Source organism: Anolis carolinensis, chromosome 6, assembly GCF_035594765.1.
Source record: "Anolis carolinensis isolate JA03-04 chromosome 6, rAnoCar3.1.pri, whole genome shotgun sequence".
NCBI classification, from domain to species: Eukaryota; Metazoa; Chordata; class Lepidosauria; order Squamata; family Dactyloidae; genus Anolis; species Anolis carolinensis.
The window spans coordinates 30548321-30568509 of NC_085846.1; the positions used below are offsets into that span (position 1 = coordinate 30548321).

Genomic DNA, 20189 nt, shown 5'->3' on the forward strand with positions numbered 1-20189 from the left:
TTCCATCTTCATGAGCCAGGGCTCGGGATCTGTTTCAGGGGTGAACACTTTAAATACATGCAATTAACAGTAATCCTGGCCTTGCCACTAAGCCATCGTTTCTCAACCTGGGGGTCGGGACCCCTGGGGGGGTCATGAGGGAGTGTCATAGGGGTCGCCAAAGACCACCAGAAAAGATATTTCTGATGGTCTTAGGAACCCCTTTGGCAGAGAAAGCTGAAAATCTCTCCACCTGTTTGGCCCAGTTCTATCGTTGGTGGGGTTCAAGGGGCGCATTGATTGTAGGGTAAACTATAAATCCTACAAGGTCTATTTTTCCCAAACTCCAGGTCCAGTGAATGAAAATACATCCAGCATATCAGATATTTACAATTCGTAACAGTAGCAAAATTAGAGTTAGGAAGTAGCAATGAAAATAATTTTATAGTTGGGGGTCACCACAACATGAGGAACTGTATTAAGGCCTTGCGGCATTAGGAAGGTTGAGAACCACTGCACTAAGCAGCATAAATAGACAGTTGCCTCTGGCAGTGATATGCCTACCACCACCATCCACTGCCACTCTTCCTGAAGCCTCTTGCTCTTTTGCTGTCATGGAAGAGAGAGTGGCATATGTCATACCACCTGCCCTGCTCTACCAACTGGCCTGCCTTACGGATAGATGCCTCCGTTTTTCTGCTGTTTATCACAATTCACTTAACATTTTTATTTCTTTTCATACATTGGCTTTTAGAACGAGCAGCCCTGTACTCGAACACAGCCACACTTGACATTCAAAAACGAATTCCTGGGCTTGTCCAGATTAGTTTAAAGGAACATGACTTCTCACAATGTAGTTTTTGGGCCATGCCAGCAGTTGTCACCTCCATGTCTCCTGTTTTCTGTTATTTTAAAAGAGCTATTTGTAGTGATTTTTTTTAAAGAATTGCGACATTCCTCTTTCATTGATGTGCTTATAACACTGGAAAAAAAACAAAGTGTGATAAAGGAGGTTTTTTAAAAATCGTGTCGGAAGTGAATTGAGAACATACTGCAAGTCGCTTCTGGTGTGAGCGAATCGGCTATCTACAAAGACGTTGCCCAGGGGATGCCCAGATGTGTTACCATCCTGCTGGGAGGCTTCTCTCATGTCACCGCATGACAGACAGGAGCTCACTCCGTCTTGCGGATTCTAACCACCAACCTTCAGGTCAGCAGTTTAGCCGGCACAAGGGTTTAACCCATTGCACTACCAGGGCCCTTGATAAAGGAGCAAAGGGTGCCTTTTTTATATATAAGTCTCAGAATGAAAAAGATATTATCTCAAGGGTAGGAATAAAATGTTGTAGCTGGTGCTTGAAATGTCTAAAAAGAGACTGAGACACAGAAATATAACTTGGACAGTTTAAAAAAATACAGAAACTACAGCAACAAATCCTGTAATCTCCCAACGCATTTGTCCCATTTGAAAGAGACCCCTCTTGCGGTGTATGTGTGTGATATCTAAATATTGTATTGGCCCATGTTGATTTTATTTATTAAAATTCAGGGACATTATATTTGAAAATAGCCTATTTTTCCCATGTCGAGACACCAGACTGGTTACATAGACCCATGAGATCTTTCTTCATGGATTTGTCTTTAATGAGCATTTCGGTCTGATGTCTGTAGACAAATTGGAATAAAAAACTGATGAAAATGGTACCCAGCGTCATACCAATTATTTGTCTTCCTGCTTCTGCCCTGGCCAAAAGAATTAACATAAACACCTTTCAGAAGCTTGAATTTTAGTAAGAAAATCAGCAACTAGAGATATTCAGTAATACCCTTAGCTTTTTCTTTGCTTCTCTTTTACGTCATTCAGAATAGAAGGTACAGGCAGAATAGAAGCAATTTATTCCTTGTTAAAGCTATAAAGCCCATTGTGTTGATGCATAATTATGGTACCAGGTGTATGGGCACATTGTTAATGCCTGATTCCATTTCGAGAGAGAAGAGCTCAATTGAATTTTGAAAAAAAAAGGCTTTAAGGATAGATGGAAATAGGCAACTGCAGCATTTACACTTCAGTGTGTAGACCAGGGGTCCCCAAACTAAGGCCCGGGGGCCGGATGCGGCCCATTGAAGCCATTTATCCGACCCCCACGGCACAAGGGCAGAAGGGGGTTGGGCTAAACCCCCTTCTTACAACCCTTACAACCCTTCGTCTTCTTCTTCTTCTTCTTCTTATTATTATTATTATTATTATTATTATTATTATTATTATTATTACTAAAATTGAGGCTGGGTGGCCATCTGTCAGGGATGCTTTGCTTGTGCTTTGGGTGCACAAAGGCAGAAGGGGGTTGGACTCAGTGGCCCAAGGGGTCTCTTTCAACCCTCTTTGTTGTTGTTGTTGTTGTTGTTGTTGTTGTTGTTATTAACATCAAGGCTGTATTTGTTCCCGTTTTGTTTTGTTTTTTACTTCAAAATGAGGCATGTGCAGAGTGCATAGGAATTTGTTCATAGTTTCTTTTTAAACTCTAGTCCGGCCCTCCAACGGTCTGAGGGACCGTGGACTGGCCCCCTGTTTAAAAAGTTTGGAGACCCCTGGTGTAGACAAATAAGAGAGAAAAAGTGAATTTTGTAAGGCCCCATATCCATTGCATGTATCATTCATGGATATGAGGATCATATGATACATAGCCCTGGTGGCACAGTGTGTTAAAGCGCTGAGCTGCTGAACTTGTGGACCAAAAGGTCCCAGGTTCAAATCCCGGGAGCGGAATGAGCGCCTGCTGTTAGCCCCAGCTCCTGCCAACCTAGCAGTTCGAAAACATGCAAATGTGAGTAGATCAGTAGGTACCGCTCCGGCAGGAAGGTAACGGTGCTCCATTCATTCATGCCAGCCACATGACCTTGGAGGTGTCTATGGACAACGCTGGCTCTTCAGCTTAGAAATGGAGATGAGCACCAACCCCCAGAGTCGAATACGACTGGACTTAATGTTAGGGGAAACCTTTACCTTACCTTATGATATATAGGTTTGATTTATGAAGTGTCCATCTTCAATACATTAATTAGGAGCCCCGGAGGTGCAATGGGTTAAATCCTTTTGCTGACCGACAGGTTGGCGGTTTGAATCTGAGGAGAGTGGGTGAGCGCCTTCTGTCAGCTCCCTGTGCAGGGACATGAGAGAAGCCTCCCACAGGGATGGTAAAACATCAAACACCTGGGCGTCCTTGGGCCAATGTCCTTGCAGACTGCCAATTCTCTCGCACCAGAAGCGACTTGCAGTTTCTCAAGTCACTCCTGACACAAAAAAGTACCTCAAATAATTCTTGAGATGGACAGAAAACCCCATAAATCAAACCTATATACGGTCTGACCCCCATATCCATGAAGGATACATTTAATTATTCCCTGGTCTATTCCTGAAACTGTGATAATAGTGAATACTATATTTTCTGGAGCCTCCGGTGGCTCAGGGTGTTAAAGCACTGAGCTGCTGAACTTGCAGACCGAAAGGTCCCAGGTTCAATTCCTGGGAGCGGCTTGAGCGCCCGCTGTTAGTTCCAGCTCCTGCCAACCTAGCAGTTCGAAAACATGCCAATGTGAGTAGATCAATAGGTACCACTCCGGCGGGAAGGTAACGGCTTTCCATGCAGTCATGCCGGCCACATGACCTTGGAGGTGTCTATGGACAACGCCGGCTCTTCGGCTTAGAAATGGAGATGAGCACCAACCCCCAGAGTCAGACATGACTGGACTTAACGTCAGGGAAAACCTATATTTTCTGGACTAGCTTTACACTGATCTTACAAAACTATCCTCTGGTTTGAAAATACCAAAAATGCAATATGGGAAGTATTACTTAGTTTGGAATCCTTACCCCAAAACCCATCCAGGTATGTAAGGTCTTCTAATTGATGAGATTAGGCAGAAAAAGGAAGACTTGTTTCCCAGTGTAATTGGGTGTTTGTTTGTTTTTTAAGGAAAAAAGGGAATTGAATCCTGACAAGAGACAGAGGTAGTCTCTCCAAACCTTCCTTTCTTTGCCTTCTTAATGTCTCATATGTAAGCATTGCCCCCTAAAGGAATTAATGTTCACTGCAACAAGATGTTATCTACAGTTATTGTATAGCTGGAAGCATACTCATTGATCTCCAATGTCCTCCTGTGTCACTTATCACCGCAGTTCGCTGACACTTTTCACGCTTCATCAGATAACTTAAGATGTACCACATGAGGTCATGGCTGAGAATCATGTGATCCAAGCATCCACAAAGCAATTTTGTCTTCTTTCTTTTGCTCCTCACTCCACCTCCAATTGGCCAATCAAGAAAAATACCCACTCTTTGAAGGCTCAAGAGCAGTAATTTTTCTTTTAAGTATGATACAGAACCTTGGTTTATTGCCAAGGGTGAGACCATTGGGTTGCTGTAAGTTTCACGGGCTGTATGGCCATTCTCCAGAAGCATTCTCTCCTGATGTTTCACCCACATCTATGGCAGGCATCCTCAGAGGTTGTGAGGTCTGTTGGAAACTAGGCAAGTTGGGTTTATTTATCTGGAATGTCACATTTATTGTGCTTGATATTTTTTCAGAACCAGAAGGAGGTGAATTGATGTTTTGGGAGGTGAAGGTACATCCAGTAAGTAGCAGGTTCCCAAGGGCCCTGGAAACTTGGCCCCTGGAGCTTGCATTGGAAAAAGTGAGCCCGCCACCTTAGATATCTGCCAGAGGGCACAGCAATTACCCCCCCTCCCCTAAAAAAAACCCATCAATCACAACCAACTCAGCCTCATGCATGGATATATTTGAGCTGTAAATGAAAAATTATGGCTGGAATCCTGTGTCAGATATTTTGTTAATGAAATTAAGTAACATTTCCTGTGACAGAAACCGCATTCACTCATGCTCCAAAATGGATCTCTCTCCCTCAATACTATATCCCCCCCCCCCAATTAAATAGGGAAGCCACGTTCGTGGCAATTGCGTCGCATTCATGATTAAGTAGCAATTGTGAATATGAAGTAATTATGGATGAGTAAAGCTAGGCAACTGCTTTGTATTCTCAAACACTAGTTAGTCATGATTGTAATACTACGGGAACAAACATAATGACTCTCCAATCTATTTTATTAGGCATCAGATGCATGGGGAGAAGGCATACATTCACAGAATTGGATCTAGAGTGTGTTGGGGATTGTGGATGATAGGTAGAAGCTCTTACATGTGCCCATGAACCCAGAGTCACCCTGCAGAATGATCCACCACTCAGGATTGCAGAACAAATAACACAGGAACTTTTACTAGGTCCAAGAGATCAGGAGAACAATGGTATTTACAATAGTCCCTCTGATAGCTTACAGAAATCAGCAGTCATACGCCATCCTTTCTTAGTCTATACATCTGCTTCAGTGAAGATCAGCAGCAAACAAGGCCTCAGAAATGGTCAGGCCTCTCTGAGTACAGAGCCATCTTTCTTCCAGCCACTTTGTAGACTCCCAGAGAGAGACAGAGAGAGACAGAGAGAAACCAACCTGTTCAAACCGATTCTCCAGCAGCAGGACAGCAACAGTTGCAAACTGATTCCCAGGTCCTTGCAAACTCAGCCAATCGGCTTCATGCATTTGATTTTCCAGTTAATCTATATATATATAAAAGGGTAATGAAATTTCGGCCTAGGACAAAACAACAAAACTACACATCCCAGAAATACTAAACTTGGCACCACAACCCCTCATCCATGCTTCTACGTTCATACAACAAAAAGAAAATAAAAATAAAGTCCTAATTAGAGGGAGAGGAATAATTGTTTTTATCCAATTGCTGCCAGTTAGAAGGCTAAGCTCCGCCCACGTGGTCTCCTAGCAGCCCAATCAGCTCAGGGGACAGGCAGAGTTAGGCCTCACTTAGGCCTCTTCCACACTGCCTATAAAATATAGATTATCTGATTTTAACTGGATTATATGGCAGTGTAGACTCAAGGCCCTTCCACACAGCTATATAACCCATATATAATGGACTTAATGTCAGGGGAAAACCTTTACCCTTTACCTTAATTACCACCAATTCCTCAATACTTTATTTCACATACCACCATACTTCGCCACAGCAATGCATGGCCGGGCACAGCTAGTATACATATAAGTATCTTTGCAAACCATGACATAATGCAACTAGGTTGGCAGAAGCTGACTTCTTCAGTCCCTCTGCTTCTTGACCCTTTGGTCCTCTGCAAATGATACAGAGGGGATATGGGAGCCTTGCTGGATGGAGTAGGTCTCCAAATTTTAAGTGTTTGATGATGAGAGTGTTTCCATCAAAAGAAGGCAGATCTCGGCTCTGAGATGTATTTGCAGTTAAGGACTTTTTCAAACTATTTCTATGGAAGAAGTGGCAGACCATTTGTACGAAAGAGATGTACCCTATCTTTGTTTGCAGTGATTGCTTACCTTTTTCAGGCACTAATGCTGGTCCTTCTGTTAGGGAGAGGAAAGGAACCATCAAAAGCAAAGATAAGGCACACTCTTATGCCATTTGCTACTTCTTTCATAGCTATCTTCAAAAAATGAACAATCACAAAGATGAAAGCAGCAGATTCAGACAAGATGAGTGACAAAGGTGGGAGACGAAATCTAGTGAGACAAGATATATCAGGAAGTAGTGTCAAGGATCATGCATCAGGCCATGGAGGTCTTCCAAAATAACTTACCTTAGAACCAGGCACAAGCCAGAAGCTGATGTCGGGACCAGAGAAAGGACAATCAATATAGTGATTGACAAATTTGGCAAATGATTTTGAAATCAAGAAGGGTTCTCCTTCCAGAGAGTGATAAATCTGCCCTTCCACTTTTTCCTACATGTATACTTTTTGAATTTCAAAACTGTGAAAATATTTGTGAATATTGGTAAGTTCACATCCAAATCAAAACAAGAAAAGACCCTGCTGTCTTCACTGACTAATTTCAACAGATACAGCTATTCCCAGCATAGAAAGGACCATATTGTACCTGTCTGCCATGCACCTCTTAAAAATGAGCAATCTGACAGGGAAAAAGAAAAAAGGTGGCAGCTCTAATTCAGCCCGTCAAACATGAATAAATACAGTGGGATGCGAACACATTCTTTCAGAAGTTAATTACTCAAAGTCCTCTGCCGAGGTAGATGAAATCTGCCCACTTCAGTTTACAGGCATACCTCCGTTAACAAAGAAGCTCCTTTTTACAATCTTTTTACAGACTGCCAAATCCCCTTTTCTTTCTTTCTTTGTATATTTAGTTTTGGAAGGATGGTGAAGAATGGCTGCAGAAACACACACTTTTCAGTGTTGGGTTGCAGCAGTGTGTTTACAGTAAACAATATAATAGCTGATCTTGCTATATGTGTCCGTCTACAACAGGTGAGGTATATAGCATTTGCCTCCAAAATCCCCTACTGAGTGTATGCGAGAAAAGGGAAAAGAAGTTACACTTGCTGCACCAGCTCAGCCAAGAATGGATCAATAAATGGTCACCAAAACCAGAAGGAAAGTGGAGATTGATGACAAAAGAGAAATTATCTCTGGAGGCATTTTGAACACAGTATTTACATGCTCTCTATAAGGTTCAAAAGGTTTTTCTTTACTTGCGAAATCAACCAGATCAGGTAAGCTTTGTACACGTACCTATGAATAGTTCTATGTAAAAGTTCACTGAAACATGATGAACTGCTCCAAAATTTTTGTGGTCCAGGAACCTATCCCTATACTTTCTACGTTACTTTAGTATCTGGTACCAAATTTTCTATTACAAAAGAAATGCTCAGGAAATCTACTTCATCACTTAGAATCATGGAATCATATAGTTGAAAGAGACCCCACAGGCCATCCAAACATACCCTCTGACATGCAGGAATATACAGTCAAAGTACTCCTGACAGATGGCTACCCAGACTCTTTTTAATAATCTCCAGAGAAGGAGACTCCATCATACTCTGAGGCAGCATATTCCACTAATGAACAGCTCTTACCGTGAAGACCCGAGGAACACTTGTATTTGACCTTTTTTTTCAAATCCTTAAGATTTTTTGTTACACATTTGTGAGGCACTTTGCAGCTTCCTATCAGATATTTGATGCTAGGAGCCCCCGGTGGTGCAGTGGGTTAAACCGTTGAGCTGCTGAACTTGCTGACCGAAAGGTCGGTAGTTTGAATCTGAGGAGCGGGGTGAGCTCCCACTGTTAGCCCCAGCTTCTGCCAACCTAGCAGTTCGAAAACATGCAAATGTGAATTGATCAATAAGCACCACTCCGGCAGGAAGGTAACGGCACTCCATGCAGTCATGCTGGCCACATGACCTTGGAGGTGTCTATGGGCAATAGCGGCTCTTTGGCTTAGAAATGGAGATGAGCACCAACCTCCAGGGTTGGACACGACTGGACTTAATGTTGGGGGGCAACCTTTACCTTTATATCAGATGTTTGAAAGGGCTTTTTTAAAAAATCAAAAGACATACCAAACTAAATTCTCACCCTTTCCAAATTTTGCATTGGAGGAAAAGAGCCTAAGTGCAGTCACTGAAGGTGAGAACAGAGGGGCTTCAAGGAGTTGAGGGCCTTTTTACATGACACTGCTATATATACAACTTATACACAAAGTCTGAATATAGTTTTGTACAATATTTTAAATAATTGGGTGCATGAAACCAGTTCATGTGCATTGAACCACCAGAAAGCAAAGGTGTCACTATCTCAGCTTTTCATGTGGATGATTTTGTAATATTTTGGATTTCTGGATTAGGGATACTCAGCCTGTGTTAACCAGGCTTCACCTTGCTTAGCATGCCAAGATCAGAAAAGGTCCAGTACACTTGGGGTATTTAAACATTTAGGTGTTCTTCTCTACTTCATTAATTTTTCATTGCCTAGCATCCTATTGCTGCCGGTTTTCCCAGCTTCTTGCCAGGGCATCAAGAGATGGGGGCAAGGAGGCCTGGAGCTTAGGGAAAAGCTGTGAGGTCCAGCTAATCTGCCCGGCTCCTTTGTGACACTGATAAATGGGACATCATAAACTGAACGAAGCACCATTGGGGCTGGATTAATCTCCTGCCCGCTTCTCGACAACAGGCCCCATCTCGGTTCCAACTCATTCAACATTACAAGGACATTTTTCTCTGTCTTTAGTAGACATTTCATTTTCCGAGAAGATAAAGTAACTCTCCAGGCAAGTTACAAGCCAGTTTGCTTCAGTTCCAGGAGCTCTGGGGCAGGAAAAGGAATTAATTTACTCTTTGCAGAGCTTCCCTGTTGATTTAGCCTTTTTCAGACCCAATAGCAACAGGAGAGCGATCCCCTCCCCTGTGGTGGTGCGGGAATACTTTGGCATAACCAGGTGGGATCCTGGGAACCTCTGCATTAATATTATGACAATATTATGACTAGTAGGGGTTGTAATGGGAAGGGTACCAAGTAGTGCAAAGTCATTACCTTGAACTTCATTTACCATCCCAACCCAGGCCAAGCCCTGCTCGTGCTAACTTCTATAGCTCCATCCTATGGAATTTGGAGATGTGGAGTTTGATATTTAGAATTTTCCCCCAGAGAGCTCACGTGTTGCATGAAACTACAAATCCAAGGATTACATGAGATGCAGCTGTGTCAATTAAAGTGCAATCATAGTAATATAATTGTGTTGTGCAAAAGGGATTCAACTGAGGTAGACTAGGTTTGACCCAGAGCTCAGAAAAAGTTAATTTTGGGACCACATCTCCTAGATCTACTCATTTCATTCAATGGACACTTTAGTTGGGGGTATTGTTGGAGCTGTGGTCCAAAATTAAATTTTCCAAGTGCCAGATTGATCTGGTAAATGGGAGCTTTCAATACTATAGCAACAGAGGAGAAATGCTTCTCCTTTGTAAATTTGTCCAACCCTGTTTTAAGGATTTAACAAGTATCTACCACATCTTGATCCAATTAATTTATCACATTAATTATGCATTGTGCAAATATGTGTGTGTCATGAATTCACTGTTAGGGTTGCGAGAGTGCAAACAGGAGAGGGCTCTTGTGCCTTTACTAGTTGTGCAGAAAACAGAATTTCAGCAGGTGCTACTTGTCATGCAACCAAGTAACAAACAACACTTGCTGAAATTCCTTATTCTAAATAACCTTTAAACGTACAGGAATCCACTTTCCAATTTGGCAATCCTATATGTGATAATACTCATTTGCACATGGTGACCTCAGGCATTAATATTATGACAGTAAGAGATAAATAACCCTCTCTTTCTGCCTTCCCAATATCTTTTCTCTTGGGTTGTCAAGTACAAGTGTGAAGTCCCGAAATGTTACTCTTTGGGTGTGTTTGAAAGACAATCACATGGAGATGTCAGTCTGGAATTAAAAGACAACTCAAGTGGAAAGCTAACAGTGCCTCCTGGTGGCACAAAAAGTATGTAATGACAGCTTTTACTTTGGGTTATCAGCATAAAATAGCAAATACTTGGAATGATTACAGAAAAAAGTCAAGGAAGAAAGTGCAAAGGCAGGTTTACAGCTTAATGTTAATAAAACAAAAATAATGACCACAGATGGTTTACATTACAGTAGAGTTCCAGTTATCCGAGATAAACGGGCGGGCCGAATGTTGGATAACCGAAACTGTTGGATAATAGGGAGGCCCAATTATCCCACCTCGCAAGCCAGGTGCCTCCCTTCAGCAAGTGCCCAGGTTAGAGAAGCCCAGGCCATGCTGATGCCTAGCAACACGGCCTAGGCTTCTCCAAAGTGCTGGGTGCTTGCTGAAGGGAAAAGGCTCTTCCCTTCGGCAAGCACCCGGTTTAGGGAAGCCCAGTGCGTGTTGCTAAGCATTTTAGGCATTTAAGCTATTGTACTCTAGAGGAGAGGTGCTCAAATGCTTTCTCTGCCGGGCCTGCATGCCACATGCACTCTCTTTCCAAGGCATTTAAAGGAGGCAAGCAAGTTCATAAAGCTGTTTCTTACTCTAGAGGAAATGCACGCATGCCAGCAGCCATGCACTCTTTCCACTCCAAGGCATTTAAAGGAGGCATGCAAGTTCTTAATGCTGTTTTTTACTCTAGAGGAGGCGCTCGGCTGCAGGCAGATGCATGCGCACACCAGCAGCCACTCACTCTTCCAAAGCATTTTAAGAAAGCTTCCCAAGTTCCCACTTCCAGGTAAGGAAGAGCAATGACTCCTTGGAAGAGAAGTAGCTGGTAATCGTTTCCAGGGAATGAGGGTTTTCTTTTTGTTTGCTGAAGGATTAATTAAAAAGATTAAACTGTGATGCCGAAAAGCAGGTGAGGAGATGGGATCAGCTCCCGCTTGCTTTCATGTCAAACCGATTTGTATAGGGGGAGGGGCCTTCCTGTTATGAGCTCTCAAAGGAACGAAAGTAACAAAAGAACGGATGAAATGGAGGGAAGCGGTTTCTGCGCACAACTCTAGTTCACACCACCATGTTTTTCTGGATAGTGAAGAAGGTTGATAGGAAGAAAATTGACTCATTTGGCATTTATTCTGCGGATACAGATAGCGAAAAAGACAAATAAATGAATCCTAAAGGAAATCAAGTCTGAACTCTCCCTAGAAACTGAAATCCCTAGAAACTGAAATGACTACGTTTAGACTGTAGTACTTTGACTACATCATGAGAAGCTATGACTCACCAGAAAGGACATTAATGCTTGGTAAGATAAGAAAGCAATAGGAAAAGGTGGATTCGAGATTGATAGGCTCAATCAACAAAGTCTGCAAGACCTGTGCAGGGCTGTTGAGGATAGGATGACTTGGAAGATTCTCATTCATAGAGTCGACATGATGGAGTTAACAACAAATTTATATCTGCTTTCCTATTGTTCCTGCAGAGTTATTTTGCCAGGAGAATCTGCAGAACACCTGTCACTTGCTACATGGTTCACTTCTTCAGCTAGAAATGAGTGATTATAAAAAGTCTTGCAACTGAACAACACAATGCATCTAGCTTTGGCTGTTGGGCAGAGCTTGGGTAGGTTATTTTCTGTAGTACATCTCTCAGAATTTCCCATGATTGGGAGATTCTGGGAATGGTTCTCTAAAAATTTAATGTTTCTGAACTACGGTATGTTGTACATTACCTTTCAACCACTTTCATTATGTTCTGATCTAAGAACAATCACAGGAGTCGAGGGGGGTATCCTTGGTTCTAATGACTCCATTTCCCCCACCTTAGCAGCAGCAGCAGCAACAACAGTAACAATGACAACGACAACAACAGAAATAATTAAAAAATGTTTTTTTTTATTATTGCAGCTGTGGACAAGTCTACATAGGGACCACCAAACACAGCACCCAAACACGAATCAAGGAACATGAAAGGCACTGCAGACTGATTCAGAGAAGTCATCCATAGCAAAGAACTTGATAAACCAACCTGGACACAGCATATTATAGTATTTGAGATCACAGAAATGCTGGACCACTCTAACAACCACCATGTCAGACTACACAGAGGAGCCACTGGAATCCACAAGCATGTGGACAATTTCAACAGAAAGGAGGAAACCATGAAAATGAATAAAATCTGGCTACCAGTATTTAAAAAACCAGTAAATAAAGAACAACACTCAGAAAACAGGGGAATTCCAGATGAGAAACAATCAGGGCTAACTAAGACCTCACAACAAAAGTTTCCCCCAGGCAGGAAGCAGCCAGGCTTTGAAACTGCAAGGCTATTCAATGCTAATCAAGGTGGCCAGTTGCAACATTCACACTTGCCTCAAGCAGACAAGAGTTATTTCTCCCACCCTGGATATTTCACAAATATATAAACCCCATTTGCCTAGTTTACAACTGACCTCACAATCTCTAAGGATTCCTGCCATAGATGTGGGTGAAACGTCAGGAGAGAATGCTTTTGGAACATGACCATACAGCCCAGAAAACTCACAGCAACTCAAAATGTTGTTTGTTACCTGCCTCCCCTTACGGCAAATTTGGGTACAACACAGTTCAAAACATTGTCATAAAATACATATCATAAAACACATGTATTGATACACATGACCACGAAATACATGTATTAAAATACTGCTCCTCACATGAGTGGCTATGTTGAATAAAGCTGCTGGGAGTTATAGTCTAGTAACATCTGGAAAACTACAATATCTATCCCAGGCTTTGAAGGAATGGCAGCCAGTTTCTAGATTTCATTTGAATTTAACCCTTTTCTCTTTCCTCTCCCCTCATAAACACACATTGTTTTCCCAATCTAAGCTATTGCTGAAGCTATAGCCAACAGTGATAAGAAAAAGGTGCAATAGTTTAACATCTTTCTCTCAGTGCTCCTAATGCTATGATCAAAATCCCTTTCAAAAAGTTGTTTGTTTTAAGCATCTTTAAAAGCGAATTTCTATTGACCTAAGCACTCATCTTCTTGTTTTTATGTGAACCTTAAATCTCCTGCCAATCCTCTACATGAGACAATATCACAGAAATAAACAGAGATACCAATAATCCTGCCCTTAGGAGAATCTGATCCAGGCATATCTGAATCAAAGGAAAGCCAGAAGAGGAGGGGGGAGGCTGGCAGATATTTCTCCAGCACTGCTCCTGCAAGACAATTTAGACACCCTAGTCCTTCTTCCAATAGCTGTTTTCCATAATTTAAAATTTAAATGATCGAGCGAGTCATTCAGAGAGCTTCCAAACCAAACATACACGTATAGCTCTAAGCTAGTGGTGGCTAGCTGTGTTGGAGTCCAGCATTGACCCCCTCAGTCTTCTGGGCCCCACAACCAACTCCATTGAGATTTGGCAATTAATCCAACCCAAAATTCTCAGGAACAGCAAATATATCACTTTTACTAGGACCAACTGAAGTTCAAACAAGTAACTTTTATGAGTTCTGATCAAGCAACAAACTTTAAAATTACATTAAAATTTCTTGTAAGCTGGATATCTTTGATTTGCTTTTTAAATAAATTATAATTTAATATGAGAAGCGGAGAATGAGATGTTCTGAGAGAAGATTTGATGTTGAGCTCCATCTGTTAATTGGTTTGGGATTTAATTTGTAATTAATAAGTAATATACACAGCTCTACTCTTGGTACAGTCTGCTCCCAAAATAATCTGCGAAGTCAAGCTGAGAAACCATGACCTAAAGCGAACCAATGAGACTGAAAGCCACCCAGGGAGGGCTAGAGCTTGGAACTCACAAATCTCAATCGGACAACAGTCCAACACCACCACTAATCCTTGGTTAGACTGCACCTTCCTGATCTTTTTGCTGTGTCGCAGTTTCTCCCTCCAATTCCCAATTTCCTCTGTCCTTGGTTTGCTTTAATTGCTGCAAGTTGAGTTCAAACTACAAAAAAATCACTCAGTTAACTCAGCAGGAGGGAGAGGAGAAGGATTAATCTTTACTTTCTCACTAGAGACTTTATTGCACAGACGTAGCTAACTCACATAGAATGATGCCACATTATATCTGATGTAGGCCTTTCACTTCTCTGCAATAAAGCCATTGACCGACAAAATCCATCAATAGCCACTGATCGTAACGTGGTCCCAAGACTTACCTAGTACAATGATCCCCAGCATTTCTGTGGCAGTATACGGGTGATTGTCATTTTCTCACTCTCTCTCTTTTCTGTTAAAGGAAACATTGTATTTATTTATCTATTTATGGCTTTCGTTTTGCGCAATTGCAGTGTCTTTAAAAATTTGTAAAAAAGCAGAAAAAGAGGCACAGTGGGAGGACAGTTACAGCTTTCATCTGGAAGCGCAACCTCAAAGCCTCACACTGCAAAATTGTCATAATTGCACAATGCTAACAACAATGTGATAATGAGGATTCATGCTGACAACTTGCCACTATCCCTGATCACACGGGATAGTTGCATCATGTGAGAAAGTCTTGGGATCAGGCAAAAACAAAAAGCAAGCTCTTGCAGCAGTCTCTTCTAGCTTTGCAACAGAGCAGCCTGCGCTATGTGACTCCAAACTGTTTCTAGAAATAAGCAAAAAGGGGAAAACATCCTTTTAAAAAAGCACGAGAAGAGGAAAGCCCTAAGAGTTAAGAGGTGCTTTCCTTGAAGGGGTCCCCTTTGAATTACAGCCCTCTCCAAACTGTGCACCAGATTGTCTCATGCATTCTCACAAACTAGAAGATATCCCTGCTCTCATTTTCCAAAAAACAGGGTCAAAACTACAGAAACATTCCTGATTAGAAAAAAAATTCTCTTCCATTCTGATTCTTTTATATTTTTGAGATTTGAATATATCTTCTATTTTAACTCTTAATTTTACAGACGCCCTTCCTTTCAATGTACTAATCCTCTCTGAGAGTTTGTATGGGTGGGGGGAGATCTTCCTCATCAGTAACTTTTGCTATCTTGAGCACACTCTGATGTTGCTTGGCCACACATATCCCAATTTTCATTGGTGAAACACTGGAGGGTCTGTTGTTTCTCCAATTGTATAATGGCAGTGACAGAAAAAGTTCCTTGAAGATTATTAGGACACAGGCATCCAGGTTGTTGGGTCCCCCTCAGTATCCGCAGACTCCTCTTTTGTGTATAATGTAAAATAATACGTTTCATATAAAACTTTGGAGCACAAAGCCATCCAGTAAGACCCTTGTGACCTTTCGTCAGCACCCCTTGACCTGAATTCATTCCAGCTTTTTGCTGGTCATCACCTAATTACAAAAGACTCAATCACCCATTCCCTTTGGCCCATAGAGCGGGCTGTGCAAAAGACAACAGGACTTGGGGTTGGACCGCCTGTTCTTTGTACAGCCACATGAACATATGAAAAGACATTTATCACCTGGCATTTCCTTCCCTGATGTTGGGGTGACTTGCCCTGCTTTCCACAATGACATTTCACCTCTTCCCAGAAACATATCCTGTAATTTATTTATGTATCTATTTACAGTATTTATATTCCGCCTTTCTCACCCTGAAGGGGACTCAGGGCGGATCACAATGTACATATACATGGCAAACATTCAATGCCATTTGACATACAGATAGAAACAGAAACAAAGGCACAGAGGCAATTTAACATTTTCCAGCTTCCGGCTTTATGAGGGTATGCTTGATTCCGTCCACAGGAAGCTGCTGCGTCATCATCCACTGTGACACCAAGTCTTTGATGGATTACTTCCTTAATCTTCCACACGCTGCTGGGCAATTTTTATGGTGTCACAAATGAGTTAAATTAGCCTCCCCACATAAGCAGTACCTAATTTTCCTACTTGATAGATGCAACTATCTTTCAGGTTGCTTAGGTCAACAATGAGCTAGGCTATTATTAATGATTGAGCGCTCAATCCCACTCAGGCTGGCTTCAAACTCATGACCTCCTAGTCAGTAGTGATTTATTGCAGCTGGCTACTAACCAGCTGTGCTACAGCCCGGCCCTATTCATAAGCAGCAATGAATAGTGGGATCTGAGCGAAACCTGAAGTGCGGATACTGAATCCCGGTAAGCAGGTGGCAAGTATCAACAGTGGGTCGCCTGTGGATCCTGGGTACCCATGGGGGAGATGGGTGACTAAGGGGTTAGTTGGGATGCAGGAATGTGGTAGTATGGAGGGAGGGAGGAAGGTCCGTTGCTAGGGCTGTGAGGGCCATGAGGTTACCGGGACCGGGCACTGAAGGTGAAGAGGGAAGTGAAAAGTCACAAAAGTCAAAGAAGATACATAGAGTCAGATGCAGAGGGCAACACACTGAAGTGCACATTTATTAAAAGGTAACTTTGTGATATAATAATAATAATATAAAGGAGAAAGATTATAGCAAAATCTATTGCTGGTGGCTGCTGCCAGGCTCCTCCAATCCTGCGAATGTTTGCAAAACCGCTACCTGAGGGACTTCCCATCGTGGTACCGTCTTTGATGTTTTATTATTTTGACCGGGGGGGGGGGGGGGCGGTGCTGGACATCAGGACTCAGTCTGTATCTTATACAAAAGATTATTGGCTGCATAGAGCTGAACAAATAAAGTGGAACCTTCTAGAAAAAAATGCGAAATATGAATTAACCTGCAGGACCTAATTGCACAGTTGTTTCAGATATGTTGCCCATAGCCATGTCTGTGTGTTCTTGTTATATTTTTAATTAAAAGCAAGCCTGAAACAGTTGGAATTGGGACCACAACATGGGGAGAAGGGGAAATCGAACCCTCCTTTGCCTACTGTAAGAGCCTGGAAAAATCAGGAGGTGGTGCAATATATAGCCATCATTTAAAAAAAAACCCCTGCTGTGCTTGTTAATGGTTTTTAAATTATTGCTGTTTGATGATGGGAAAATAAATAGGGGGGAAATAAAACTTTGGATCCTCATGGTTTGTGGTTCAAGGTTCAGCTTACTCCATTATTTTAGATGCTGTTGACTGCAAATCCCAGCATTCCTTATCACCCCATGATTTTAATTTTTGGTGTCTTCTTTGCACGACTCTTACCATTTTAGTAGTAAACTACTGTAGTTTAGGATGATGTGGCTCCTGGAGTTTGTAAGTGTTAATGCACTCACCTTAACTACGGCACTAAAACTCTCTTGCAGAGAATTCTAAGCACCTTATCTAACGAGAAATCCCAGGATTCTGTAAAGTTATGTTTCCTGTCCTCCTCCTCTCCCAATTTCTCCTCACTCTGGTATATACCCTGCAATATCACAGAGGTAAAAACAGAGAACCAGTGGCTTGGCAACATCAGAGTGTGGTCAAGATGGTAAGATATTCATAAAGAATTAATGAGCTAGGAGACTCTACGGCAGTTTGCTTCTGGAAAGGGCAAAACTCTTCATCTTCCTCTCCTGCTCTGAGTTAATCTAGTCCACACTATGTTCGTCCTTTGAATTCAGTGTGCAGCATTTGAAAGCACAGAGGGATAACGCAGCAAGAGGAGACAGAAACCAGGACATTTGAAAAGCAGGTGTAAAAATGGGACAAGTAAAGTAAAGATAAAGGTTTCCGCTTGACATTAAGTCTAGTCGAGTCTGACTCTGGGGGGTGGTACTCGTTTCCATTCCTAAGCCAAAGAGACGGTGTTGTCCGTAGATGTCTCCTAGGTCATGTGGCTGGCATGACTGCATGGAGCACCGTTACCTTCCTGCCGAAGCGGTACTTATTGATCTATTCACATTTGCATGTTTTTGAACTGCTAGGTTGGCAGAAGCTGAGGCTTACAATGGGAGCTCACCCCACTCTGTGGATTCAAACTGCTGACCTTTTGGTCAGCAAGTTCAGCCACTCAGCGGTTTAACCTGCTGCACCACGATGGCCCCAACTGCAGACAGCAGAGGATTAACTGTGACTGTTTCTACCAAAGTGGGAAAATTGGAAGGATATGTTTGCGCACTGGGAAAACCTGAGTGGATTACTTACTATCAGGGTGCCTATCGAAATTAGTCTGAAGCCACAAAAAACTACAACAAGAGGCACTTGCACCCTGAAGGCCATCTATTGAATGAGCCCCCCCCCCCCCCCAACACACACACACCAATGAAGACTGACAGAGTATGTGGGAAGGGGAGTAATTTAAAAATAAATTGATAATTCAAACTAGTAATCTTGCTAAACTATAGAATGATGTGTGTCAGGGACCCCAGAATAATTATATACATGCATATGCATATATATATTTATGACATATAATTATATTTAATAAAGGATGGAATCTGTTATACAGACAGTATATTATTAGATTGCCTGGCAGTCTCAACTACCTTTAATTCTTGTAACAAAGCAGTTTACAAAGGGAACTCAATGAAAGGCTGCCTGCTGGTAGGCTGGGTGTGTTTGAACTCAGCTCCATAGGCAACCGCACTGATTACTCTCCTGTTTCTTGTTGCTTCTGCTTACTAGCCAGGCCCTTGCTATGGATTCAGTGGGGCCAGGTGCTGCCTCCCCACAAGTACACTTCATTCAGCAACCAGTAAGTCAATCCTGTGAACTGGGGTGGGGAAAATGAACTGGAGGATTGCCTTGTATGAAAGAAGAATTTCTTATGATTGTGCATTTATACCCGACCCTAGTCACATAGTCAAGAAAATGTGTGGGAAGAAGAGGTTGGGTGGCACATAAAATAGAATCCGCCAGTGCATTTCTATGTATGTGAAGAAATGGACTGGAGTTTGGGTTGTTAGAGTGGAAATGGTTGTGTAGAACAGGATTTCAGGCTGGATCTACACTGCCATATAATCCAGTTTCTGAATCCAGATTATCTGCTTTGAACTGGATTATACGAGTCTACACTGGCCATATAATGCAATTCAAAGCAGATAATATAGATTCAGAAACTGGATTATATGGCAGTGTAGATGTGAACTCAATAAGTGTTGCTCAGGGCCGGCCGGAGATATTTTTAAATGTTAAGCGGGGGTGCTAAAAAGCGCCCCCGCCACCGGCCCCGCCTCCCACGCCCTGGCCCCGCCCAGCGTGCCCTGGCCCCGCCTCCCACGCTGTGTGGGAGGCGGGGCCAGGGCGAATAGTGCGGGGGGCGGGGCCAGAGTTGGCCCCACCCCCCGCCCAGCGTGCCCTGGCCGCGACCAGGAAGTAAGGCCCGAATGGCCTAGCTGTGCTGTGCGCGTGTGCACAGCACAGCTAGGCCATTTTGCCCTTAGTCAACAAACTAAGGGCAAAAATGGCCTATCTGGCATGCGCACAGCCAGATAAGCCATTTTTGCCCTTAGTTTGTTGACTAAGGGCAAAATGGCCTAGCTGTGCTGTGCGCACGCGCACAGCACAGCTAGGCCATTCGGGCCTTACTTCCTGGTCGCGGCCGCCGATCGCCCGGGCGGCCGGCGGCCGCGACCAGGAAGGGCCAAATGGGCTATCTGCGCTGTGCCCGTGCGCACAGCGCAGATAGCCCATTTGGCCCTTCCTGGTCGCGGCCGCCGGCCGCCCGGGCGATCGGCGGCCGCGACCAGGAAGTAAGGCCATTTTGCCCTTAGTCAACAAACTAAGGGCAAAAATGGCTTATCTGGCTGTGCGCATGCGCACAGCACAGATAGGCCATTTTTGCCCTTAGTTTGTTGACTAAGGGCAAAATGGCCTAGCTGCTTGTCGCGGTTTGGCGTGGGCGCGGGGATTGAAGCCCCGCGGGCCCGCGCCAACACCGGAGGCGTCGGTGGCGCTACTGATTGCTGTCGACGCCTCGACAGCGCCCCTAGCGGCCAGCGCCCGAGGCGGCCGCGTCAGCGGCCTCGTAGTAACAACCGGCCCTGGTGTTGCTTGT

General features: G+C 43.1%; 1 protein-coding gene across 1 annotated transcript in view; it reads left to right on the forward strand.

The window, feature by feature from the left end:
• Positions 1-112: 112 nt before the first annotated feature.
• Positions 113-20189, forward strand: part of prr29 (proline rich 29) — a 32840-nt gene continuing 12763 nt past the window's right edge. The window contains exon 1 of the mRNA XM_062984154.1: positions 113-18887. Within this exon, the coding sequence (XP_062840224.1) occupies positions 18831-18887 (57 nt within the window). The 5' untranslated portion in view covers positions 113-18830. The remainder of the gene's footprint in view (positions 18888-20189) is intronic.